Source organism: Neopelma chrysocephalum, unplaced genomic scaffold (assembly GCF_003984885.1).
Source record: "Neopelma chrysocephalum unplaced genomic scaffold, ASM398488v2 Primary Assembly neopelma1_98, whole genome shotgun sequence".
NCBI lineage: Eukaryota > Metazoa > Chordata > Aves > Passeriformes > Pipridae > Neopelma > Neopelma chrysocephalum.
The window spans coordinates 5,009,408-5,034,415 of record NW_020897761.1 but is presented as its reverse complement, the minus strand read 5'-3'; the positions used below and the strand labels follow the sequence as shown (position 1 = coordinate 5,034,415).

The 25,008-nt window shown below is 41.4% G+C and overlaps 2 protein-coding genes and 1 pseudogene across 6 annotated transcripts in view; 1 reads left to right on the top strand and 2 right to left on the bottom strand.

The window, feature by feature from the left end:
• The window catches only part of CDC73 (cell division cycle 73), a 106,410-nt gene extending 86,906 nt beyond the window's left edge, over window positions 1-19,504 (bottom strand). Inside the window, exons 1-7 of the mRNA XM_027694571.1 lie at window positions 19,342-19,504; window positions 13,763-13,868; window positions 12,691-12,760; window positions 11,610-11,672; window positions 11,473-11,525; window positions 9,603-9,691; window positions 7,998-8,214 (exon numbers count right to left, since the gene is read on the bottom strand). Coding sequence (XP_027550372.1) covers window positions 7,998-8,214; window positions 9,603-9,691; window positions 11,473-11,525; window positions 11,610-11,672; window positions 12,691-12,760; window positions 13,763-13,868; window positions 19,342-19,472 — 729 coding nt within the window. The 5' untranslated portion in view covers window positions 19,473-19,504. The remainder of the gene's footprint in view (window positions 1-7,997; window positions 8,215-9,602; window positions 9,692-11,472; window positions 11,526-11,609; window positions 11,673-12,690; window positions 12,761-13,762; window positions 13,869-19,341) is intronic.
• On the bottom strand, window positions 13,267-13,692 carry LOC113973112 (annotated as a pseudogene).
• A 1,756-nt stretch (window positions 19,505-21,260) lies between the features above and the next one.
• On the top strand, window positions 21,261-24,687 carry GLRX2 (glutaredoxin 2). 5 transcript variants are annotated; one of them, XM_027694732.1, is made up of 4 exons: window positions 21,261-21,286; window positions 22,975-23,044; window positions 23,469-23,645; window positions 24,181-24,687. In XM_027694732.1, exons 1-4 carry the CDS (start codon window positions 21,276-21,278, stop codon window positions 24,298-24,300), a joined length of 378 nt encoding a protein of 125 aa, XP_027550533.1. In that variant the 5' UTR covers window positions 21,261-21,275; the 3' UTR covers window positions 24,301-24,687. The 5 variants fall into 5 exon arrangements, with proteins under 5 accessions (XP_027550533.1, XP_027550532.1, XP_027550535.1 ...); XM_027694731.1 differs by lacking the exon at window positions 21,261-21,286 and adding an exon at window positions 22,080-22,165; XM_027694734.1 differs by lacking the exon at window positions 21,261-21,286 and adding an exon at window positions 22,165-22,189.
• Window positions 24,688-25,008: the final 321 nt, after the last annotated feature.

Genomic DNA, 25,008 nt, shown 5'->3' with positions numbered 1-25,008 from the left:
CATTTAACTTGAAATAGCAGAAAGGTTAATTCAGAAGCGTGAAGGAGCAGCAACACTGTAATAGCCTGAAGATACAGCACAGCATAAAATCTACTCAAAACTCCCAATCCCCATCATACATAATCCTAGTTTATTTCTCCTATGAATGCAGCATATGGAAATACGTGTTTTTTTAATAGTTGTAGCACTAGTGCTTAAGGATGGTGAAGTTACTTTACAGATGACTTCAATTTTCTTTCAGAAACATAATGCTTCATTTTACAGATTTTTCTGTCAAATCTGAGGTACCTACATACAAAACAAGATTTATTATTGCTCAATATAAATACAGTTTTTATAATCTGACCCATCTCTCCTTTAAGTGATATATTCAACATGTCTGCACTAGTGCCCAGCAGCAATGAACCTGTCGGCCCAGTTTTACTAAGTAAGCTGATGCTGGGTAAAGTGGGGTTTGGGAACTCAAGCCATACCATGACACTTGTCTATAGCCATTCTAAAACCATCCACCTGTTCCATTTGAAGGCACTAATGAAACACTAATTTCTATTAGCCTGGCACACCTTCTCTTTTTCAACTGTGCTATTAAATTCACCACTATTGAGAATTTCAGGAACATGGAACAATTCTGCCACCTAGAGTCCACATATAAAGATGCTTTTACAATCAAATGATTACTTTTAAAATATTCAAAATTTTACTCTCAGAACTTTTAGCTGTCAAGAGTGATAAAAATATTATATTAGTCTTGCTATCAAATTGTTTAATTTAAATATCTTTTCCAGTTACAAGATCATATAAAGAATTTACTGAAACTGTGATTATAACTGTAGTACTAATCTCCTCACAGGTGACTTCAGTAGTAAGAATGCTCAAAAGGACAAAAATATGAGAACTGAAAGTAACTGAAAAAGTGATTTCTCACTACATTTACTTCAAATATGAGAGTTACTGTTAAAAGCATCAGGCCTACAAAGAAAATACATCAATTTAAAAAATAAAGTCTGCAAATACTAACTGCAGTTGTAGTATATTCCAGGGGACAACACAAAATGAAAAAATATGACCACTACAAAGATGAGATTCATATGGGGAAAACTGAGAGGTTCTGCTGCTTAATACTTATGCCCAGGAATAAAGAAAACCACAGAATAATAATATCCTGGAATAGTTCAGAGCAAGACACTGTATCAGATAAATGTGCAATTGTGGGTTACATCCAAGGTAAATGCCACATACCAGTAAAGTGCTAATCCCTCCAGCCAGCTCAGCTATAAACTCCAATCATCCTACTCAGTTCTGGACCTCTCATCACCACACACACAAATATACCCAGAGGCTGGGGGTGGGACAGTGGGGAAATAAAAATCAAGATTATAGAATTTAATACCTAAAACTCACAGTCATGATCTACAAAATTAAGTTAGAGATGAGGCTATTCCCTTCTGTATTAATGCCTTTTTTAATGCATAAGAATACACTGGGCATCAAGTAACTTTTTCCAAAGAAAAGTATAGATAACTAGTACATTACAACAGGGCTGCAATAATTAGAGATATAAAATCTGAAAAAACTGTGAAGGGTTAAAAAGCAAAGTTGTTTATTTAATCAAATTGCTTCTTATACAAATAAGATTCCCATGCTTTCAAAACAAAACTTAAGGAAATGTACTGGATAGTCTAGTCTGAGTCTTTCACAACAGAGAATACAAAAATATAAGGATTAAGCCAGGAAAATATTTTATTTTATGCAGGCTTACCTTACTAGAAAGGAAGAACAATTTTTATATTTAAAAAAGCTGTAATTCAGAATCTTGTCTTAAACTTTTTGTAAATATTAAGCAGGGAAAGTTTAATTACCCAGATTGTTAGAGAATCGACTTTGTCACTGCAGCAGAGAAGCAACAGCAAGAAATAAACCAGACTATTGCTTCAATATTTCAACCTTGACCTAGGAAGTAGTATGCACTTAAAGGAACAATCCTACACCAGCAAAAAGATACAACTTCATGATGCAAAGGTTATGAAACTAGAGGGACTGAGCTTCACATAGAACTTGGTATGGGATCAGAGTCAACAGTTTTTCCATTATAAACAGATACCTGCATAAGGAGTCCACATCCAATCCTTCTTTCATTTCATACACAGCTAACTCCATTAGAAAAATATTTACCTCACATTTCAATTTTTTCATGGCCAACTTATATGGTTCCATTTCAGTGCTTTTCCCTAGAACCTATCCGGGCAGGCAATAATGTTAAAATGCCATACAGGTCACTCTAGACTCCTAGTGCCTTGCAATGCCTTCAAAAGACACAAAGCTCAAGGAAGACAGTAGAGAAAGGTTTTACAGAAACGTTAAAAGCTGAGAAATCCACCAAACCAGCAGCTGGCCCAGCCCCAGACAGCTGCTGCTCACAGATATACAAATGTGTGTGTGCCTGGACACACCTACATGAAGTGTGTGTAGCCCTTGCTCCGGCTTTGCAGCTCAAGAGATGTAGCAAGGTTATGTGGTACAACCTTTAGACTTCCCACATGTTTGACAGGATGGATTATCTTATTTCTCCTGTACGTGGGGTCAGAGTTCACTTAAGCAAAAGGTAATTCCAGTAGACTTGCAACTGTAAGAAAATATGACTGAAGAGTGCTAGCCAAAATTTCATGTTTTAGCAATAATCTGTAGCACATTCCCATGTACTGGGTCTGGCTGAGATGAAGTTAATTCTCTCTTTGCAGCCCTCATAGTGCTGTGCTGTGCACTGATAGCCAGAAAGGTGTTGATAACATTTGATAACACCCCACTGTTTTGGCTACTGCTGAGCAGTGCTGGCACAGCACCAAGGCTGTCCCTCCAGCATTTCCTCCTCACCAGTAGGCTGGGGGTGGGCAAGATCTTGGGAGGGCAGACAGCCAGGACAGCTGACCCAAACTGAGCCAAGGGATATTCCTTACCATATGACATCTGCTCAGCAGTAGGAGCTAAGAGAAAGGGGGAGGAGAGGCAATTCTTATTACCATATTTGCCTTCTGGAGCAACTCCTAGGTGTACTCAAGCCCTGCTTCCCAGGAAGTGGCTAGAGATCACCTGCTGATGAGAAGTAGAGAATAAATCTTTTGTCTTCCTTTGCTTCCACACACAGCCTTTGCTTTTATTAAACTGCCTTTATCTTGACCCACACATTTTTTTCCATTTTATTTTCTCCCAGCCATCCTGCTGAGGAGGGGAGCAGCTTGGGGGGCACCTGTCATCCATCCAGCCAAGGTCAACCCACCACATTCTACAAAGAAAAGGATGAAAGATTTTTTTTTTTTAAAGAACATCTGAAATGGTCACAGCTCACTATTCATATAAGAACACCAGTTCGTTTCAAAAAGTTATAAATTCACAAGGCCAGTATTAGAGCATTTCCAAGATTCCAGCTTTAAGACTTCTCTACACACAAGCAGAGCATGTTTAACCCAGCCCACCCAGTTACCATGCTGCTTATCTAAGAGATATTTCTGAGCAATCTATCAGATTAAAAATAAATAACTAAATATAAATCAACTACATCAGCAGTCACTGACAAAACCACACTCTCCAAATACACCTGTGAATGCTCAAACTCCTGCTCAGTCTACTTTAATTTGTTCCCACAGGGAGAATTCAAGTGCTAAATACATTTACAGTAGAGATGCAGTGAGGAGGTTTTTCCTTCAGAAAAGACTGCTGTAGCCTGCTACAGGAGATTATAAAAACGAAAAGATTGTTCAGGAAGGAAAGCCAGAGGAAGGATGTGAAAGGAAGGAATCAATGTCAGTACAGACACAGGGACTTTTTTGAGGTGTTCAATGCTTTGTTTTACAAAACAGCCAGATATTTATCTAAAAACACATCCACAACAGAACTGAAACCTGTGCAGAGCAGTAATGCAAAACTTAACATTCTAAACACTTATGATGGTAAATATTCTGTGTATGGATTCAAAACTGTAGCTACCTGAGAAGATATCTAACTTTGTATACAGAGGTTCTCTCAATAACAAAGTTATAAAAGTAATGTTTTGTTAGTGTTTTCCCCTAATATTTGCAGTTTAGAAAGTGTCAACACTAATTCTGACATATATTCACCAGACAATATCTCAGTTCAAACTGATTTAACATATGTAAAAATATGGTGAAAACTTAAACTGTTCTCCAGAAGCAAATGCCATAGTCAATGGCATGACCAAGAACTCATTCATGATTAAGCAGCTGAAGTTATTGTGTCTGCTTCATACCAAACCCATCACTAGAAACACCAGTGAGACACTTACAACACCTTGTTTAAATATCAGTGTACAGATTAAACAATTTTCACTTTTTCTCCTTTAAACTTCTCTCCCTACCCCTGTACTGTTCCTCTCCCCCAGCAGATACAGCTGTATTGGGTCTGAAGGCAGCAATTCCCTCATTCTGACTTTTGTGTGTGTTTGTGAAGGTTAAGAATGAGAACTGAGCTGCATGAAAAGGTAGGACAAACAGATGAGATGAATTTTAAGCCCCCAACATTTGCGTCTGTTAAAAGAATGGTAAAGGAAGTCAGAAGCAGCTCTAGCATGAAGTACTTTTATTGCTTTTGAAATCTGACTACATTTTCAGTTGGTTAGACTGTCCATGGACTCACCAAAACAGCAATGTTGTGTTGTAAACCTTCAGCCAAACCTGAAATTAAATTGCTTTAAACAACATACACTCTCAAATAGTTCTAAAATTAAGCTACGAGAGGGGAAAAAAATCCTTAGACTAAACAAATGCAAAGTGGCTCTGAAGAATGATTACATAAAAATGTCCTATTATTCATAAAAATCAATAAGACTACACTACAGACTTAGGGAAAGCCAACAGATACTTAAAACAGGCAGTGCAGGATGACTCATCCACTAGCAATTAAATCAAACACTGTATTTTCAAAAGAAGGTAGAACTGCATAAGAATCATAGAGAAAACTATAGAAAAATACCTGAAAAGATATTCTAAGTCAACAACATAAAAATAAGCAAGGAGACAAACTGCACATCCTAGTAATCTTAAAAACAGAAGAGGACAAGTGAACTGGCATGTCTGATTTTACAAACAATAGGAACCTCGCAAAAATCAGTAAAAGTCAGCCAGGGATCAATGCAACATCCAATCAAAAGAGGGTAACCAAGGGGGTCAGACAGATAAAGGACCTGTGTGGTGCATTATAGAAACCCTAAGAGTCAAATAAACTGTGAAGGACAACCACTGAATGACAGTAAATGGGTGACACCCTGTCCCAGACCATGAGCATTAGGGCTGTACTGCCAATGTGAACAGGACAGGACAGAGACTTCCTAACAAGAAAACACTAATTAGGAGAGATTCCAATTACTCAGTGGGTTGGATAAGTGTCAAGAAGGGAAGTGATGCAGTGATTAATTTTTTAGCTATCGTAAGTAATGGCTTCTTGGAGCAATGGGCCAAAGTAATCACAAAAAAAAAAATAAAAAATCTGTGATTTAGTCCATAGTACACATTTTAGAGAGGCAGCTGTTGAAGAACATTCTACAACAGCAGTATCAATGCATTCAAATTCAACATTCTTGTAAACAAAAAACCCCATAGCCAGGCAAAAATCCATCACTACAATTTCAGCAAGGGGAGCTGTGTAACAATGAAGATGCTATCAATAAAAGCAGCACCTAAAAGGGCAGAATGCAAGTATCATGAGAGCTTTGTAAGATGTTAAAAAAGAACACTACATCACTGGAGACTTATTAAGAAATCCTAGAACAGTTCTATAAGGCACACTTCAGAATCAGGAAGTGTGTCCCAAAGGAAAAACAGTAAATACTTGAGATTATTGCCATCTACATAAAATTTGGAGGAGCATATTGCTGAGGGAATCAGTACTTTCATCAAACACATCAAAACCAGAGGAAACCTGCCACAAAGCTAATTGGCTCAAGGGATTCTCTTTTTACTGTGGCCTGATCTTCCTCGTGTTTCTCTTTTGCAGCTTAAGCTATCTCTGTATCTCACTTAACTACAGAGGACACTGGGAAAGCTCCACACAAGAGTGTTTCTCTGTGGAAAAGAGAGGTTGAGGAGGTGCTTCGGCCCGAAGCAATTTTTTGAAAGAAAACTGACATTTAGGAGTGCTCACTCTTTGTTACCATTCATGCAGGAATACCAAAGAAATTCAGATATTGAAAAGGCACAGACTGTGTGGTATGTAAACTACTGCTGAAGTCAGTTTTGGTTTTAAACATTCTAGGTGGATTCAAGAGACTGCAGATAAATCCATACAAAGCAGACAGTGAAAATTTACAATAAAAAGAATTATCAGGCACATTGGCAATTCAAGTATCATACAAAAGAGTCAAAACAGCATTTGCAGAGCGGTAGCATGCTTTCCTGATCAAAATTCTTTACATGAACAGGTGAGCAGTGAAGGAATGATCTGCCTAAGACACCATATCTGAGTTTCTTAACAACTTTTGAGAAGGTTTTGCATAAAGGTTCTTGAAATAGAAGAAAAAAAGCAGAAAAAAAATCCCACATTAAAAAAAAAGACCAAACACACACCAAAAAACCCTCCCAACCCACCTACAAACAAAAACCCTGAGCTGTTCTGAGATAAATCACAGCCCTCAGTAACATGTGATGTTTCCCCATCTACTTACTCTCACTGCTACTTGCTCGAAAATATAAACATTAACATTCGATGATTTCTGTCCAAGCTACCAAGAATGTTCCTGCAATCCTGCACAAACCGAAATAAAAGATTTGCTGTTATGCCTATCATATTCACCAGGTTGCTTGCTCAAAGAAACTGCATGATAGAGTCCCAGAACAAACTGAATCTCTGGTTTCTTGTCTCTCTTTTCCTGGTTATGTTTTGCTTAAAATCATTACCTCATCTCACTATTATTACAAGGATGTTACACGAAAACATTCATCTCTTTCTCTAGTGTTTTGACAAGTTTCACTTGGAAGACATGTTAGATAGGAATGCCATGAATGATTCCCAAAAGGAGGAAGAGCTACCCAGATTCCTTCAGTACAGACCTTTCCAGTGACTAAAACACCAAGCAGCAAGGTTGCTACAAATCTCACAGACCCAAAGAAACAACACTAACTCTTTATGTAGCACACAGGTACCTGCCACATAGCTGGGAATTACCCCCCAATTCAGGAATGAATTTTTCTACCAAGCCATGGGACAATACAGTAAAATTGAGAGCTATGTAAAATACTGTTAAAAATCAGACAAACGACAACTGACACCTTGTTTACTTCTTAACATTATTTTCCTGGGACAGTACTTAAAAGAAGTAGCAAAGGCAAATGATTCAATTTGACAATAACCTCAGGAGAACAGACATTTGCAATCTTTTAGAACTTGACTTACTGCTTCCTTGAGAAATTTAGTGCCAAGTATCTCTGCAATAAAGAAAGCCTAACTGTCCAAAAAGAGCAAGCTGTGCTTGCAACTATGTTCTGGATGGCACATAACCAAGTGTAGTCGAAGCCATGGATTAAAGTAGCATGAAGGGACAAAAACATAGACAAAAGCCTTTTCATGATAACACTTTCTGGTTTTCTTCATTTTAGCATTTTCCTGCCTTATTCCTTTGGTGTTTTCCACAATGTACTTTCAATGTACACATGTTGCTACTTCTACCAGTTACTCCTCACTTTTGTCCTTTTCAAACCCACAGGTAGTTTCATAGAGGCCTCCCGACTGTAGCGCTCAAGCCAGCTTTGTTTAAAAGGAATTAAGTGATTACTTGGTATCTTTTAAATGGCTGAAGCAAGTATTTTGAGATATAACTTAGGCTTACTGTAGCATGATGAGAACAAACTTCTCTGTCACTCCAAGCCCACCTTTACATGGAACACCGAGCATAATCCTCCCCAACCACCTCTGATTAACAAGTCAGATACAGGAGATTAAAAAATGCAGTTTGTCACTGGGATCGTAGACCAGCTTGGTATCCAGAGCATTACCTTGCCTGTGCTTTGTAAGATTGTAGTTCTTGTCCTCCATACTCTCTCCCTGCTGACAATATCTCTGGTTACATCCACTTCAGCATCAACAAAACTTCTCTGTTTAAGAGCAGTTATGTCATCATCTAGATCAGTTTTGATAGTAGATCTTTTCTTTGCCATGATTTTTGCCTTGATAGCAGCAATTTTTTCCACTGACATGGCTTCAGACAAGGACCTAAATGAGCAAAAATAACAGTAGAGACTGAGCAATTACACAAACAATTCCTCTGAAAGAATTTGTGAATTAATAACTTCATCCTGCCTGAAGTTCATGGCTATGCTATAAACCACAAAATAGTAACCTTATATATACTGAAAGATTACGAGCTTGGCATTGCTGTTTTGGGCATGAGAATCAAACTTCTGACAAAGACTCTGTCCAGTATTAGCATAAAAACCATCCAAAAATCAAAACTATAGCATATAAAAGTAAAGAACGCCAAAGTAAAGCATCAGGACTAACACTATCACTTATAATATCATCTGAATTTCAGCTCCCTGTTATTTTTAGTGGATTACAATTTTGTGTCCAGTCAACCAATCTCTGGCTGCTCTGAGCCTTTCAAAGCATTAATCTAAATTTTGGCTGAGGTGTTGTTGCATGGACTTGGTCACTTGGAAGATGTGTTACCTTCTCAGAGCAGGCAGGCCAACAAAAAACAGATGGTAGTAACTTTGTCACATTAATCTGTGTTTGAGGGAGCTCAGCTGAGTCCAAGAGTGCAATATCTTTATCTGTTTGCTTTTAATTGTAAAAACAGAATTTGGTTGCCAGTGAGCCCTATTGTTTTTCAGGTGGGATGAAATAAAAAGGACTGAATTGCACAATCCTAACTGTCCAAACCCAATTTTATGTTAAGGGTTTGGGGTTTTTTTTTGTGAGAATACATTAAAAAAATTAATATAAGTACTGGATATGAAATATTCTCCTTTACAACTAAGCTATTGGAAAGGGAACTTCTCTGTGTTGCTATTGAACAAAGTAACAACAGAGTCAAGCATGGAGTTCAAACTCACTACCTGTAAATGTTGTTTGTACTTTTTTTAAAGGGACAATCTTTTACATCCAGCATTTCAAAAATCAGTAAATAGAGAATATAAAGTAATTACAATCATCACTGTAGCACTGCCTCACAACTCCAAAACAAGTTGTGATACACTCAAGCTAGCATCCAAATAATTAGTTTATACAAAATAATGTGTGCTTCTTGATTTTTTTGATCTTATACTTTCTGATCTTAAGTCAGGTATGACAATGACATCCTTTTTTTTTCTAGTTTCCTTTGAAGTACATCTATACAAGAGACAGAGAGGAAGAAGTAATTCAAAATATGTATTTTTCATGTGGTTAGGTCTAATTATGGATTCCATAAGTGACTCGAATCTGCTCTATCATAAATGTTTGAAGGTCTGACTCCCCAGACGTTACTAATGAGAGTATCTAAGGGAAGAAGAATTCCACTGAGAGCTGTTGGACAGAAGTAAAACCGGCTCCCTTGAACAGCACAAGAATTGTTATCCATCCTATAATTAAGCACTATCCATAAAAAAAAGCAATCCTACCTGATCTGCTCTGTTTGCACGATACCTTCTTTATGCCCCTCCAGCCGAGCTGCCAAGCGCTCCTTGTCGAGGCGCACGCACTCCTCATCCTGGAAGGAACAGCAGTGTTTAATTGGAGTGTTTTAACTTTTGTGCATTCTCTTTTAAAAAATAAATACAACTAGAATTAAAGCTGCTTACAACTATTTTCTGTACATTTGCAAGGACAATCTTTATTTCCCCTTTTTTTTTTGATCGGTGCACTAGCAATTAACTGTACAGCTATTGGAAATTTCCTCTCAAGAACCACTAAGTATAAATAAGATAATGAAAAGGAAACTACCCTTCCCTTGTAAAGAGCCTCGCTTAAACAACAGTTGAGAACAATAAAAAAGTCACTCAGAGAATTTAAAGCTGGCAAACAATGCTCATATTCAGGTAGGACAACACAAATCCACACATATACATATTTAAGGCAAATTTATCAGACATTCAAGTTCGCCCAGATATTTAATCAGTGACATTTTTAAAGACAAGAACTGCTCAGAATTGTTGCATCTTGATGCAGAACTTTTAGAAATGGCATTCCTAGTAAAGACAAAAAACAAGTCAAGAGTAAGGAATCCTCTAAGTTACTCAAGCCAGGTTTGAGACAGACATGTAATTTGAGAAAGCAGGAGAGAGATGTAATTTTATTCCATCTTTTCAGCTTCTTAATGTCAATACCACTTGTGTTCAACCTGTCTCATTTCCCCACAAAACTAAAATCAGCATCAAGCCCGTCCTATTGCTAAAAGGCTGTTTGGAAAGGCTGAAGCACAGCAAAACCCCATGCCCATACATCAGGAGAGACTTGGAATCTCTACACTGGGATGATCTCCCATTAACTTAAAACAGACTTCACAGACACCGAGCTGCCAGAGCAGCAAGGAAACAAAGAGAAGATGGCTATAACCTCATGACACTTCTATGCAGAACTCCTGATTATCCAAATTATGGTGGTGAAGACAATACAGTTTCAAAACATACTGGCATCATAACCACACGGGGTAATGCAGAATAAAATCTATGGGTCAGCAATAGGTCACCTCACAGCAATCATCTGCTCATGTGCCATTATAAAGTTTTTATGATACCTATGCAGTTATAGGTAAGCACAAGCAATGTTCAAATCTAATTCTTGAATAAGCGAATTTATGTATTTTGATAACTCTTAAGAAGAATCAGAAAGCCTCAGTACTCTGAAAACATATACAAATTTGTAACTCAGAGAAGACAACTGGATGGACATAATTTTCAAATAAATTATCAAGAAAAACTAACTAATTTTTTAAAACCAGGCAGAGTTAAGTAATACAATGCGTGTAATAATTAGACACATTGCTTCTATTAAAGAGGCACTTGTGAAAATACGCTGTTTAATTAATTAATTACCTAAGACACAGCTTCATAAAACAGTAATCACAGGGACAGCTTCATATACTGCTATCAAGGGGACTAAGCTAGCAGGTAAAACAAAGTCTCCATTGATAGATATAGGATGGGCATTTAAGTCATAATGCCAACTCATGGATGGCAAAGAACTGGAGCAAGTCCTTACAGAGCACTTTTATTCCAGTCCCATCTTAGCAGACACGTTACAGTGCCAAGGGTATTTAAGAGATGTGTGGTCAAGCTTTCCCCTTTCATACTACAACATATGTCCAGCGACCAAAATTCCACATTTAAATAAGAGGGTTTAATTCCAACTCCTTCCAGTTCACATTCACACTAAAAGAAGTATTGTGTGCACCCAGAGGACAGATAAGCCAGAGGAATTTCTACAAAAACAAATAAATACTGTAATATACCACTACCCCCAGTTTGTATTGATGACAGTTACTGTCATTACCTCTATTCTTGGTTTCTTTGCTTCTGCTAATATTTCATCTGCTGCTCTTTTAACTACAAGAAAAAGAAAACATTAAAAATGCAAGACTGTAGTAGACTTTTATAAAATAAAAAAGTTATTTTTTAATTAAATTGTACCTTGAGTGGACCGTTGAAGACCAATTTCAAGTGGAGCACTTCTGTCTATGCTTGATGAGGTTGCTGTAATCAAAGAGAACATTTAGTTTAAATACAAAATATCAGCCATAATATTTGAGTCTAAAAGAAAGAGGGACAAAAGAAACTGCAACAATGGAAATTGTAACTAGATATCAGGTAGTAAAAGCAGTCAAACACTGGGACCAGTGGAGTGGAGATATTCAGAACCTGTTTGAATATAAAGTTAGATCAGGTTGCTCAGGGTCATCTGGCCCTTCTTTGAAAAGGGGTTTGAACCCGCTGGCCTCTTGTGGTCCCTTCCAACATAAATTAGTCAGTGATTCTATGATCTCTATATACCACATAAAAGAGAGTCACAGTGGTAATTAGAGCCTGGAATCAAGATCTACCAGTTTGTCCAGTTTTTTGGAATAAAGACAACTTGCTGGTCCCTTTAAAAAATGGTTTTACTGCCCATATTATAGAAATAATCTCATATTCCAGGATACTTAAAATTTTAAGACCACAAACAAAACAGAGCATCCTACAAAGGTAAGTGATATTTATCTTCTTCTCAGAGAAACCTCTTTATTCTGACCATTGTTAACAAAAAATGTAAGATGATGAAATACTAGGTAAATCTGTCAGACTGACAAAGCAGTGATTTGATATGTTTTACTGAAGATTTTATCCCACACATTTCTTGCATTCAAGATCAATGTACTACTGAAAGCTTCCCACAGTCTAGAGATGGAAAAAACATACATGCTAAGCATTCTAACACATAACTATTGAGGATGTTAATAATAATAATAATAATAATAATAATAATAAGGCAGCTCACTTCTAAACGTGCATGTAGGAATGCAACTCTTATCTAAGCATCATAAAAGCAATTAATTTCAGAACAAAATTAAAACCCACAAGAAATAATAACCTTGTTTGAGAAGTCTGAACATATTCAGTTAAGATGCAGACTGACTATTATTGACCACTCTTCCCCTCCTACCCTTCACTTGTGCCATGAATATGAAGCAGTAAAGTGCACTATGTGTCCAAGGCAAAAGAACACATCACTCACATGTTTCCCCATTTAGGTATGCAAGCAAGTCTTTCCTATCAGGTCTTCTTACCACAGGAATGTTTTCAGTCTGAAAAGACAGCAGACATGACATTAAACTGTTCTTCCCTCGAAGTCTCTTGCTGAAGATTTTTCACTTTTATTGAAAAGTACCCATTCACACAAAGACAGGAACACGTGTCCTGCCACCCAAGAAAGCTTAACTAGCAAGCTTCAAAATGCAGCTACATCCTAGAGGATGTTCAGCTACACAAAATGAAACATGCTGTCTGCTATAAAACTGAAAGAGAGGACAGCTTTTTTTTCTCCTTCACTTCAAACTTGCAAATAAGATTAGCTTTTAACATACACACAATTCTCTTTCAGGAGTCTGTGTTGATACATAGAAATTAAGTACCTCAATTTTCTTGTTCCAAGTACCTAAAACATGCAGCACTGCTGTGTCAAGTAACCATGTAGCACATGGGAAGATGAAGCCTGGGCTCATAGAAAGCAATCAAATGGAAATCAAAAGTATTTTTTCCATTGAGAATTCCTCTATCTTTATTTGTAGAGCTTATCCAGTAATTTCTCTAATTAGATTGCATATTTCCAAGTCCACTCCAAAGCTATTCTGCTCTATTTTAGTCCGTTCTGTCGATCTTTGCCCTCTCAGGCACTAAAGGATCATCTAGATTGGAAATGCACAACAGAACAGCTGGACAAAAGTACTCTTTTGAAATAGTGCTGGAACCAAGTGTGTCCATGGAATATCAAGAGAAACACTACATTACTGTTAATATTTGGGTGACACCCTCTTGCTGTAAATGCAACCTGGTGGTTTGAAGGGATAATCTGTTAGGAAGTGAACTGCCAAGAGAAATGCTCCACCTTGGCAGGGACTGTCAAGGGATCCTCATGTAGAGGTGCTGGTTTTTAAACTCTCACCTGCACTCGCACACTTTGGTGCGTATCTTTTTCCCCTTCCCCAGCCAAATTCATCCATCTCAGTGCTACTATCATACCCCCAAAATGTCTACACACGGTATTACTTATCACAAGAAAAAAATCCAATGTTGTACGAGGTACTTACCGCAGCACGACGGACATACACAGGATGGGAAAGGTGCACATTATTGAGCAGGAACAAGATAGAATCCAAAGTGTAGTATTCCCTGGGCTGGCCCTCTTTCCCTGTCCTGTAAAACAGTGAAACAAAAATAGCAACATTTAAACTCTCCATCTCTCTTTCAAGCACACCCTTTTTTAGAAAAGATCTCTTTTCTTTCCAGATGACAAGTCAAAGAGCAAATAGTAATATTAATATCAGGCTACTGCCAAACTGGTGAACTATCAATTGTATTAAAAAATATGGGTGAAGGATATGTGTTCCTGCAGTCTCTTTAATGAACAAATTATATAAACTGTCAAAAATAAGCCAAACTAAGAGCTGGATGGGTTGTAAAATAAACAAGCAAGACCTGGGAAACCATAAGTACATATTAACATTTCACACATATTTATTCTGATTATCAAAGGAACTGCCTTGCCTTATTTGGGACAGCCACAGAAACATTACTGAACTGTGAGTGAAAAAAAAATATTACATGATCTTCAAGTATAACAGGATAGAATTTTCACCCCTAGAGAAAGCACAGTGAAGAACTCAGAATATATAAATTCTATGGAGTCTAGAGAGCAAAGGGTTCAAAATAGTGCCAAAAGGTCAAAATAAGGAGCGACTAGAAACTAACTGCACACAAAACTAGCAAAACCACAACGAACTACAAAATCACAATGAGCTCCCATACTGAAGTCAGACCACATAAGAGCAACACAACAGCACCAAGTTCAATCTCAGCTTTCAAATAGCTTGTTTCAAAGAGACACCTTTTAAGTCTAAAAGGGAATTTGTTCTATGGAACGATTAGCAAAAAAACCTCCCCACCAAACAATAAAACTCCCAGTTTCAGCTGGGCTCCATGTACATTGAACATAATTCCCTCCTCACACACGTTCACTCATTATGCTGTTCGGATAAGATTTTGTAGGGGAAGCAATGTCTGTCCAAGTTTCAAAACAAAACCTACTCCCTAAATACTCCAGCTGCTCTGAGAAACGGAGCTGGCACTCAGTTTCACCAGCAAAGCAGCAAGAGCAGTGATTCCACTGCCCACCTGGGACCTGCCAGACTCTGGTTCCTCCACATTGCCCAGTCCCCTTCCCCAACCCGCTGGCTCACCTGAAAGCCTGAGGAAGACAAGCCAAAGCTATAAAATTTAAGACTGGTACAGATTTTTCATGAAAAGAGATATTTCAGGAAGAAACCCTTCCATTAAAACCCTAAGAAGGAGCTTTCCCTCTAAGTACAGTGGCTTTACTCATGGCTCACCATCAGCACTGAAACACAACATGCACCATGGAAGTGCCAACCTCTCTGGGGGAAGGGAGAGGAAATAAAAAATATTCAGCCACAACATTATTGAACCTGAAAGAGCTACACAAACACCTACTAAAGTGAGGGAAGTGTAAGTCTGTTTTCTCAATACTGTAGATTTAATGCCACTACTGCTTTGCTTGCAATCACTTTTCTGAAATTAGCTAGACAGAAGTGTCCAATAACCTGTTCAGAACCCATTACTAGCAGTGAGGTTCAAAACATCCCCTTCCTAATAATGCCTGAGAAAACCAGTATATGAATATCACACAAAAGGGATCCAAAATACCAGTAGAACTGTAGAATAAAGGATCTTTCTACCAGTTTCTTCCTTCCAAAAACTTGGCCTGTGGGGGGTGTGTGTGTGTATATTTGCTGCTGGAGAGGAAAGGGAAGAGACAAAGTATCTTTAAACTGCTACAAAGCCAAAACTTTGCTCCACAACTACAGCCAACAAAACTGGATTCCTCAGCAAGGAATTGTTTGAGTCAGAACAGTAACAATCTCTGATAAGGTGGTATCTAAACATATTTGGAGCATTGGCAGAAACAAAAGCTTCCTCCACATAGGCTTGGCTCTGAAGTGAAGCCATGGTGGCCCGTGATGCAGCTGTCACTTCATTTTCAAACAAACACTTTAGGTTACCCTAGGTTGGAATAACTCATTATTTCTTTGGAATGTGCCATATGCACTGAGCATTATATAAAAGTCCAGCTGGTCATGTATTCAAGTTTTAACAATATACAGCAGTAAATGGCATAATTTTAAAACAAACAAACAAACAAAATACTGAACCCTTACCTATTAATTGGAAAATACAGTATTACAAAGCCATGGGCATTGCCAAAGCTCAGCAGGGCACAGCTGGTACTTCATCACTTCAACCCCACACATAAGAGATCCCCATGCTCTAAGAGGATGTTTTATTAGGGGGACAAGATATTGCATGTTAAAGGGAAATCATAAGATGGAAAAGCAGGTGCATATGAGGAGAAAATCTAAGTCTAAAGTGACATTTCAGCATCAGTGTGTGCTCCTGCTCAATAAACAAAGAACTAAATGCAAGCAGATCTGAGGGTAGCTTACCTCATTAAATTTACAAACATCCAAAGTAAAAATAGAAATTAATTCTCTTATTTCCCATATTTAGTTATGGCATCAATTAGTTAAGAAAAAAATTAAATCTTAAGAGGCAAACTTCAACAACCCCAGTAATAAGCATTAAAGCAAAATAAGGAGTTGCATCTCTTACAAAATAAAACTCCACCTTAAAAATGGAGAAAATGTTTATATAATACAAGAGAGGAAGTTTCACCTACTTGTTTTCAACACCAGAAATTTATTTCCTGCTCATCCATTCACCTTCAACCTGTGGGCACCAGGAATTTATTCATTTTTAACTGATTTATTTCCTCTTTCCAGTTTCAAAGCCTGCATTTTTACAGAGGTAGTAAAGCCCTGTGTCTCATCCACAAAAGCAAGCAGAAATCTTTAAGAACACAAGACGAGGCACATCGAGTATCACACAGATGACAATACCCAGGGCCAGCTGCTCCCTGTTTAAACTCCTCAGCTGCACATACAGCCCTCGGCTGGGCAAACAAAGCAATACGTTTCTCTGTGAGATTAATTCCTTCCTTTGGTTTTGAAACAGGTTTTATAATCACTCTTCAGGGGCCATAGATCAAAACACACAAAACACTTAATCTCAGGCCATGTAGCCTTCCTCACGTGCCAGCAGGAGTATTCATATAACTATTATCTGGAAACTAACCTGGATTAAAGTTAGTTTTTGTGCCCTCCCCCCCTCCCTTTTTTTTTCCCCTTCAGGTTACTTCTAACTTGGCTCGGTTCTCAGACCAATTCTCTGTTTGGCTGACTTTTGTGTAGCACAGAGAGAAGGCAGCGCAGGGCAGCACTGCTGACTTTGTCAGCTGAGCTGCTCGAGGAGTCAGAGCTAAATGTCTCATGGGACTACTTCTAATTCTAGCAGGGACAAATGCCACTGCTGCTGCTTGGACTGGCATTACTCTCTCCAGGCTGGAGATGCAATTACAGCAACCGTGCTGTGGACACCTAAACAGAAATCAAGGTTTGCTCTGTGAAAGACTAAGCCACCAATTGCTCAGTGTAAGCAGACTGTGAATCCTGTCAGGTGACCTGAATACAAAGGGGTTTGAATCTTAAAAGTTTTTTAAAATGTTCCTCATAAATTTGGCACTTACATAAATTACCAGCTCCTAAACTGTGGTGTCAAAGCTACTGAGCATGGCTTGCAGAACTGGTCTCAGTTTTACAGTGTCTTCCATTTGAAGATGCAACATGCAAAATGCCACAGTGGTTCCCAAGAAACATTGTGAACTGACAGCAGTGCGATCCTATCACAAGTTCAGAAGCCACTGGTCTAAAACAAGATTTACTAACTTACCTCAAACAAATAAAAACCCTCCAAATTCTACCACGTCTACCACAGGAGATGAATACACAGACAGCTATGAGGAGGTCACTGCTGCTGTTCTGCTCAGAGTATCATCTGATCACCCACAGTTCCTTCTTGACCGTGAAGATAAAGCTGCCTGACTGTACATAACAAAGTTTTCCTCTCCAGCTGCTGTCTTTTTGGCTTCTGGTAACAATGCCTGGGTCTAATTCCAGCTCTCCTGAGCAGGAGTACAGTTGGACTGCTGTATCAGTTTCTTGTTCCCTAGAGAAGAACAATGAATTTTGCTTGTCTAGTTAACCAGTGCTGGTTAATGCTTGGGAAAAGCAACTTGTGGCAAGGACACCACCATGACTGTCTACACACTGCTCAGCAAAAATACAACTAAGACCTTTAATTGCTATCTCAATGTTTTTCTTCCTGTTCGGTCTAGCTACCAGTATCCCCTACTGAGCCAGGAAACACAAATAACTCCAAAATTAGCTTCTGAAAACTTGAAATGTGCTTGAAATAGCACATTTCTAGTTATAAACAGAACGCAAATTAAGATCAGCTACAGAAAGCCCATCTGCAAGTTAAGATAAACAAACAGGTTTATTTCCTTTCTCTCTCCCAAACCACAAGTCAGGATACTAATATTCATATCATAATTATGAAAACAAAACAAAAAAATAATTCCTAGTCAGACGGAGTGACAAGTTCAGGGTTTTTTTTGAGAATTCTGCAGGTTCTTCTACTTTTCCACAAAGCTTCACAGGATAACATACCTGAAACACTTGCTACCTGACCTTTAACAAAGAGCATTTTCTTTCTCCTAGGTTTGAAAGAGATTCATTGGAATCCTTCTAGCGAGGACTAGAAAAGCAAGCAGCTGCTAAATTCTGAGGAAAGGTTAATGAAGAACTTCCTTGCAATGTGAGCAATCCATACCACACCAGGAAATTCAACAGGTACAAACCCCTATTTTCTGGAAGTTTCGGAAAAATAAGCATTTTATCAGGTACAATCACTTAAGCCACGTAAACACTATCTCTACTTGTTTATTATGACAAGACAAATTAGGAAAAGCCTGCACCGGGTCCTGCCCAGGAAGAGGCCCCCGGTAGGGGCAGGGCACCCTCCCAGCTCACCGGGGCTCGCAGGTGAGCACAGGGGGAGCGTCGGTTTGGACCTCCCTGGCTTTTTCTTGGTGTTCCAAAGCTCCAGGACAGCAGCAAACTGGATAAATAAACTAAGGCAGGGGAATCACAGATTACGCTGAGTTGGAAGGGACCCATCGGGGTCACCGAGTCCGACCCCTGTCCCTGCACAGGACACCCCGACAATGTCACCGGGTGCCGGACAGCGCTGTCCAAACAACAACGTAACGACGGAAAGGCTCGTCTTCCACCGAAAACCCAGAAAAACTCGGGACAAGCTGCCTCCTGCCATCTCATCGCATGAGTCTGCAGGACGCGGCAGGAGAATCGAGGAACGACCCGGCCGCGGCCCTTCTGGCCCGGGGCAGGGGCCAGAAGCCTTCCCGAAGAAAGTGGTGAGTCCTTCCCTGCCCGCTCCCTGCCCGGCCGGGCTGCCGGGGAGCGGCATCGCCACCGGGACACCCGGGCACGGCGGCGCGGCCCAGGGGCCCTGCGGGACGCGGTCCCAGTCCGGCCGCGCCAGCTCGCCTCGTCCCTGCAGAGCGGTAGGGACCGAGCCCCGTCCCCGCGCCCAACTTCGGGGCAACTTCTCCCTCCCTCCTCCTCCTTCTCCTCCACCCCCCCACGCCCGCCGCGCCCCGGGCCGCGCCGCTCACCCCCAGATGACATAGTTGGTCTTGACGTTCTTGGGCCAGGAGAACTCGCCGAAGATCACCTCGTCGCCCTTGACCACGATCTCCTTCTTCTGCGTGTTGTACTGCCGCAGCACGCTCAGCACGTCCGCCATCTTCGCCCGCCTGCCGCCGCTCCGGCCCCGCCGCCGCCCGCCGCAGGACCCCGCCGCCGCGCCCGGGGCTGCCCAGCGCGAACGCCTGAGCCGCCGCTGCCGCCGTGCCGCCTACAGGGGGCGACGCCGCGGACGCGTTGCCATGGCAGCGGCCCGCCCCCGCGGGAAGGAGGCGGGGCCTGAGGGGCGGAGCCACGCCCCTCAGGCCACGCCCCCTCCGCCCTGAGGGTGGTCCCGGGTGATACCGGAAAGCGGCAGAAACAAACTTCCTAACACCAATTTGTAGATATTAAAAAGGCCATTCTGCTTTTATTCGTCATGCTGGACGCTGGGAGGACAGCACCTCTAATCGGACGTGCCAAATGGCAGATGGACAGGGCTTTATTTATTACGCGTGCTGTTTACATATTCATTAGATAGGTTTGCTCGCTAATACATATTCATGAATGCTTTGCATGGTCACGCCCATACGGGAAGTCCTCCTTGGTCCTTCCGGGTCTTCGTCGTCGTCCTGACCCCGGTTCTTGTGCACAACGTCATTGTGTTCCACCACCAAAAACTGTAGCGCTTGTTCTCTGTTTTATCTGGGTACACAGAGCTTAGTTTACATCCTGCTTGTTTACACCCCTTATCTAATTCTCGAGGACTTCTCCAAGGTTGTATTGTTCCTTGTTTGGGCACTCCAGGATACTGTGAGTGAAGTTTCTGTCTCTCCTGTCACGGGTACAGCTTTCCCTCGCCCCGGGCACCCAGAGTTTTAATGTGTTTTGTGTGAAAATTGGGGCTGTTTAGCCTGGAGAAGAGGAGGCTCGGGGGAGACCTCATCACTCTCTACAACTCCCTGACAGGAGGTTGTAGGCAGGAGGGGGTTGGTCTCTTCTCCCAACTACTAACATTGTGAATTATACCAATCACTGCCAATATTTATTTGTCAATGGATATAGAGTAATACTGATGGATTTAGAAGACAAAGACATAATGAATAAACAGAGTATAATTTTTTGGACTGGATTTGGAATTATTATTGGAGCTATGGCTCATGAAAATTGGAATGGAACTTGAAATGATTCCAGTGGGTCAAGTCCTGTTTCCATGCCTCATCCAAAAACCTACATCACCTAAGCCAATGCTACGTCTTAGGTCTGCTACACTACAGATAATACTTTCTTCAGTATTATGGTGTTAGAGTGACACCAAAAAGCCACTCATTTCAGTTCTGCTGCTCAGGGAGCAGGGAATGGTGCACACACGGCTGCAAAGAGATTTATTTTCAGATTTCAAGAAAATGTTGCAGTTCTGGTTTCCTTTTTCATGTGAGGCTGCCTTCATCTGGGGAGAACACTGAAAATCAAAGTTCAGCAAGACAGTGTGTGCATTGGCAGTAGTTCACCAGGGACATGATGCCTGCACCCTGAGGAGCAGGAACGCTGAGGGAGGCAGGGAACAAAGGATGGAGCAGCACGAGGTGAGGTGGTTGTGCCCTGCTGAAATCAGTGCAGGTATGAAACAAAGGATGGAGCAGCACGGCGGGGGTGCGGTCACGCTCCATAAGAAACAATGCAGGGAACGGGAGCCAAAGGAACGACCTAAACCGTGACCAAACTTCACTTCAATAATCCATGTGTGCTCATGGCTGAAGTCAAACTCCACCTAAACAGAAAACGATGTCAACTGTAACTCAGCTTTTCTCCTCCCTTGAAGAAAACAATATAAATACAGCTTAAGAGAGCAGGGAGGTCAGAGGAGACTCCAGCTCTGTGTCCTGGGACTGTCAGCAGGCTGCACCTACCTCCTCCCCCAGGGATGCCTGTTGGGTAAGGCTCAAACATTTGGCTGATTGTGCTTGAGATCGTGCTCTTAGGGCTGTATCAGCATCTCCCAATTTCATGTGCTTGTGCCTGGCTGTGTTACATTTTATGTGTTCACACACGCTTCTGCAGACAATGTGTTTACCACCAGCATAGAATCATGGAATGGTTTGGGTTGGAAGTGACCTTAAAGATCATCCCGTTCCAGTGCCACGGTGGCTCTGCATTGTTGTTGCTTAGTGCTGAACTGGCCATCCCTCAGAATCCAAGCCCAGCTGCCTCCGGTCCTTATGGTTCCTGAGGAGCAGCTGGAATTCAACAGGGGTGGTTTTCTGCCAAATTTAATACAACAGACAAATTCGTTTTACTCTTAATGTGATACCTTCATTAGAAGTTTTAAACGGGAGTTTACAAAACGGTTCCTGCAGCTTTAGGAATCATAGTGAGATTATTAACCAGATTATTCATATCACTAAATCAGGATTTGATAAGAGATATCGGAGAAACTATTTTCACATGGCATTAGACACACGATTCCTCCGGAAAATCCACCCCGTCCTTGCCCCACCTCCTGACCCCATCCCGGGAAATGCACTTCATCGCTGCCCCTCTCTGACCCCCATCCCGGCAAATCCACCCCATCGCTGCTCCTCTCCTGACCCCCATCCCGGGAAATCCTCCCCATCGCTGCTCCTCTCCTGACTCCCATCCCGCTGGCGCTCACGGCGCACCGGCAGCGCGCGGGGCAGCCCTGTGGGGCGGTGCGGGGGCCTAGCGGGCGTGGTCGGACCGCGGTGAGGACTGCGGAGAAGCCCCGCCCCTTCCTGTGTCGGCCATGGCCCTGCAGGGGGCGCTGCGCCGGGCGGCGGCGGCCTGGGGGGGGCGGTGAGAGCGGGACCGGGGAGAGGGGTCGGGAATGGGGGCCCGGAATGGGACCGGGAATGGGATGGGGATGGGGATGGGGACTGGGAGGGGGAGAGGGATCGGGATTGGGATCGGCATCGGGACTGGGATCGGTGTTGGGACTGGTATCGGGGTGGGATTGGCAGAGGGATCAGAATCGGGATCGGGACGGCGATTGGGATTGGGACCGGGTTTGGGATCGTGATCGGGATTAAGACCGGGATGGGACTGGGAGGGGGATCGGGTTTGGGAGAAGGAGAGGGATAGGGACTGGGACAGGGACCGGCATCGGGTTTGAGATTGGGAGAGGCATCAGGATAGGGCTGAGGAACCGGAAGAAGGATCGGGATGGGGAGAGCGACCACCAGGCCCGGGATCGAGGTCGGGGCCTGGATCAAGACAGGCATCGGGATCGTGTCACGGTGCCGTGGGAGGAGCGGGGGGCCGGGCCGGCACGGCAAGGACGGCTCTCGGTGCTCCCGCGGGCGCCGGGCGGTGCCGCGGGCGGTGCCGCGGGCGGGACACGTGTCCGGCCCCGCCGGGAACGGAGCGTTTGGCGAGTAACGGCCCCGCCGGGGCTGCTCGGCAGCTCCGACACCCGGCTCTGTTCTCCTGCCCCCGCCGGCGCTGAGCACCAGAACGGTGTAGGTAGTGCAGCTGAAGAGAGAAATCTTGCGCCTAAGAGAGAAATCGGTTAAAAAAAAACAGGACAAAACCAACCCTTAATTTGTGAACTGCAAAATGTGATGTTTGTCTGAAAGCTCGAATATCTGAGTGTGATTTCTTTTTAGTTCTAGAATGGGGAGCCTACAGTCTACTTCTGTAGGATTGTCTAATGATGCTGCTGTAAGTCAAATACAGGTAACGTTATTTATGCTACTTTTACTTATTTTCAACATTTATAAAAGCTATGGGTACTTAAAACGTTTTCTTATTTATACAAAGAAACACTGCAAATAGTTCTGCATGTTGAACCTGTTCTTATGCTTATTACGTTTATCAAGTCATGCTGGCAGCATTGTTTATCCACAGCCCTGGAACCTGATCTTCCTAGGCTGCACCCATTTTATGTTTTTTCAGACCTCTACTCAATTTTTTGGAGTCAAGTACAGGTCAAACATGGCTTCATATGTGCCAGCAGTAATCCTCCTGTATTTGTTACCATAATAGCAGCGTTTTGACTTCTGTATTAGCTTTCACGACTGTTCAATATTGTTGGAAATGTACTGGCATAAAGCTCTCTGACTTAAACCTCACTGACTTAAACTTTCTTTTGAACATACAGAACATTATTTCAGACAACTGTGTGGTGATTTTCTCTAAAACAACATGCCCATACTGCAAAATGGCAAAAAAGCTTTTTGAGGGTTTGAATGTGAATTACACAGCTGTGGAACTGGACACAAATATGAATGGAAGCCTGTTCCAGGACGTTCTTGAGCAGATGACAGGTGGCAGAACAGTGAGTATCTCCTCCTACACACAACAAGCAAAGTAAGAACTTGGGATATACATGTGCCCCTTGGGGTATGTCCATATCAAGTTCTTCATCTTTTTGAGACAAGTAACTTGGGATACAAGCTCCTAAATTAAAGACAAGGTACTGCAGAAGGGTTCTGTACCCTCTTTCCCTCTAGAGCCCCCCTGGCTATCCCTCAGTTATCTCTTCCATACTGCCACTGAAATAACTGAAGTATCATTTTTCATTTGTATATTTAATCCATTGTGTTAAACAATTGCCTTGTATTTTCTTTTTCTATGGTCTCACTTGACTCAGTTGTTACAAACTCCCACACAGTGACTTCATCCCACTTCTGAGGGGCACTCAAAGCTTCCCATCTCTGTAAATATTATGGAAACGTATGAGTTGTACACTAATATTATACATACATCTAGAAGAACACAACTACTCTGTGTATTAGAGTCCATGTGGGCTTACTTAAGACTTTTATCTTTTTTCCAAGAAGTAACTAATGCAATTTTTGTTTTCTTGATAGGTCCCAAGAGTGTTTATCAATGGGACTTGTGTTGGAGGTGCAACAGATACTCAAAGGCTTCATGATGAAGGCAAACTGCTTCCTTTAGTTCATCAGTGTCAAATAAAAGCAAATTCCTGAGCAGCCATCCAGCTTAGCTTCATCTTCCTTTGTATAAACAGAATTTCAGATGAATGCAGAAGATCACAAAGATACACAGCATGAGCTGCACTCAACAACTTCAAACCATGGCTTTCTGAATCACAAATCATTCTCTGACAGACTTTATGGACTTAGCAAATTAACTGGTGTCCTTGTTTAAGCTTTATCATAATCAAAATGGTTATTAAAAATCACTATGTAAGTCAGGGCTCTGCATGTGAGACAGTGATGTCATTTCATGGCTCTTACATCCTGCTTCAGAAAAGTCTAAACTGTACAAGAATAATGGGTATTTTTTTGCTGGACATTAGTTTGCTTTCTAGCTTTGTTTCAATAAATGGTCAGTTTAATTTAACGGTGCCTTTATATGCAATTCTTCTCTGTCAAATTGTAATGAAAAAGTATTAAGCCAAACAAGGCTGTAGTGATCCTGGTGTGTGTGTGTCTGCCTCTCACATTTCAGTGCCTGATCACCGAGCTCCCAAACTATACCCACTTGAACAGAAAAGGGAAAAAAAGAGTCTGGCAGCTTTAGAGGGGAAGTAATGCCTTTCATCTCTACTCTGCACTACAAAGTATCAGTCTGTACAGTGCCATTCAGGAATTCTCCTAGGGGAGCCAGACAGCTCACTGACACCAAACTGCAGCTATGAACTACGGTACAATAATCCAACAATATTAAGAAAA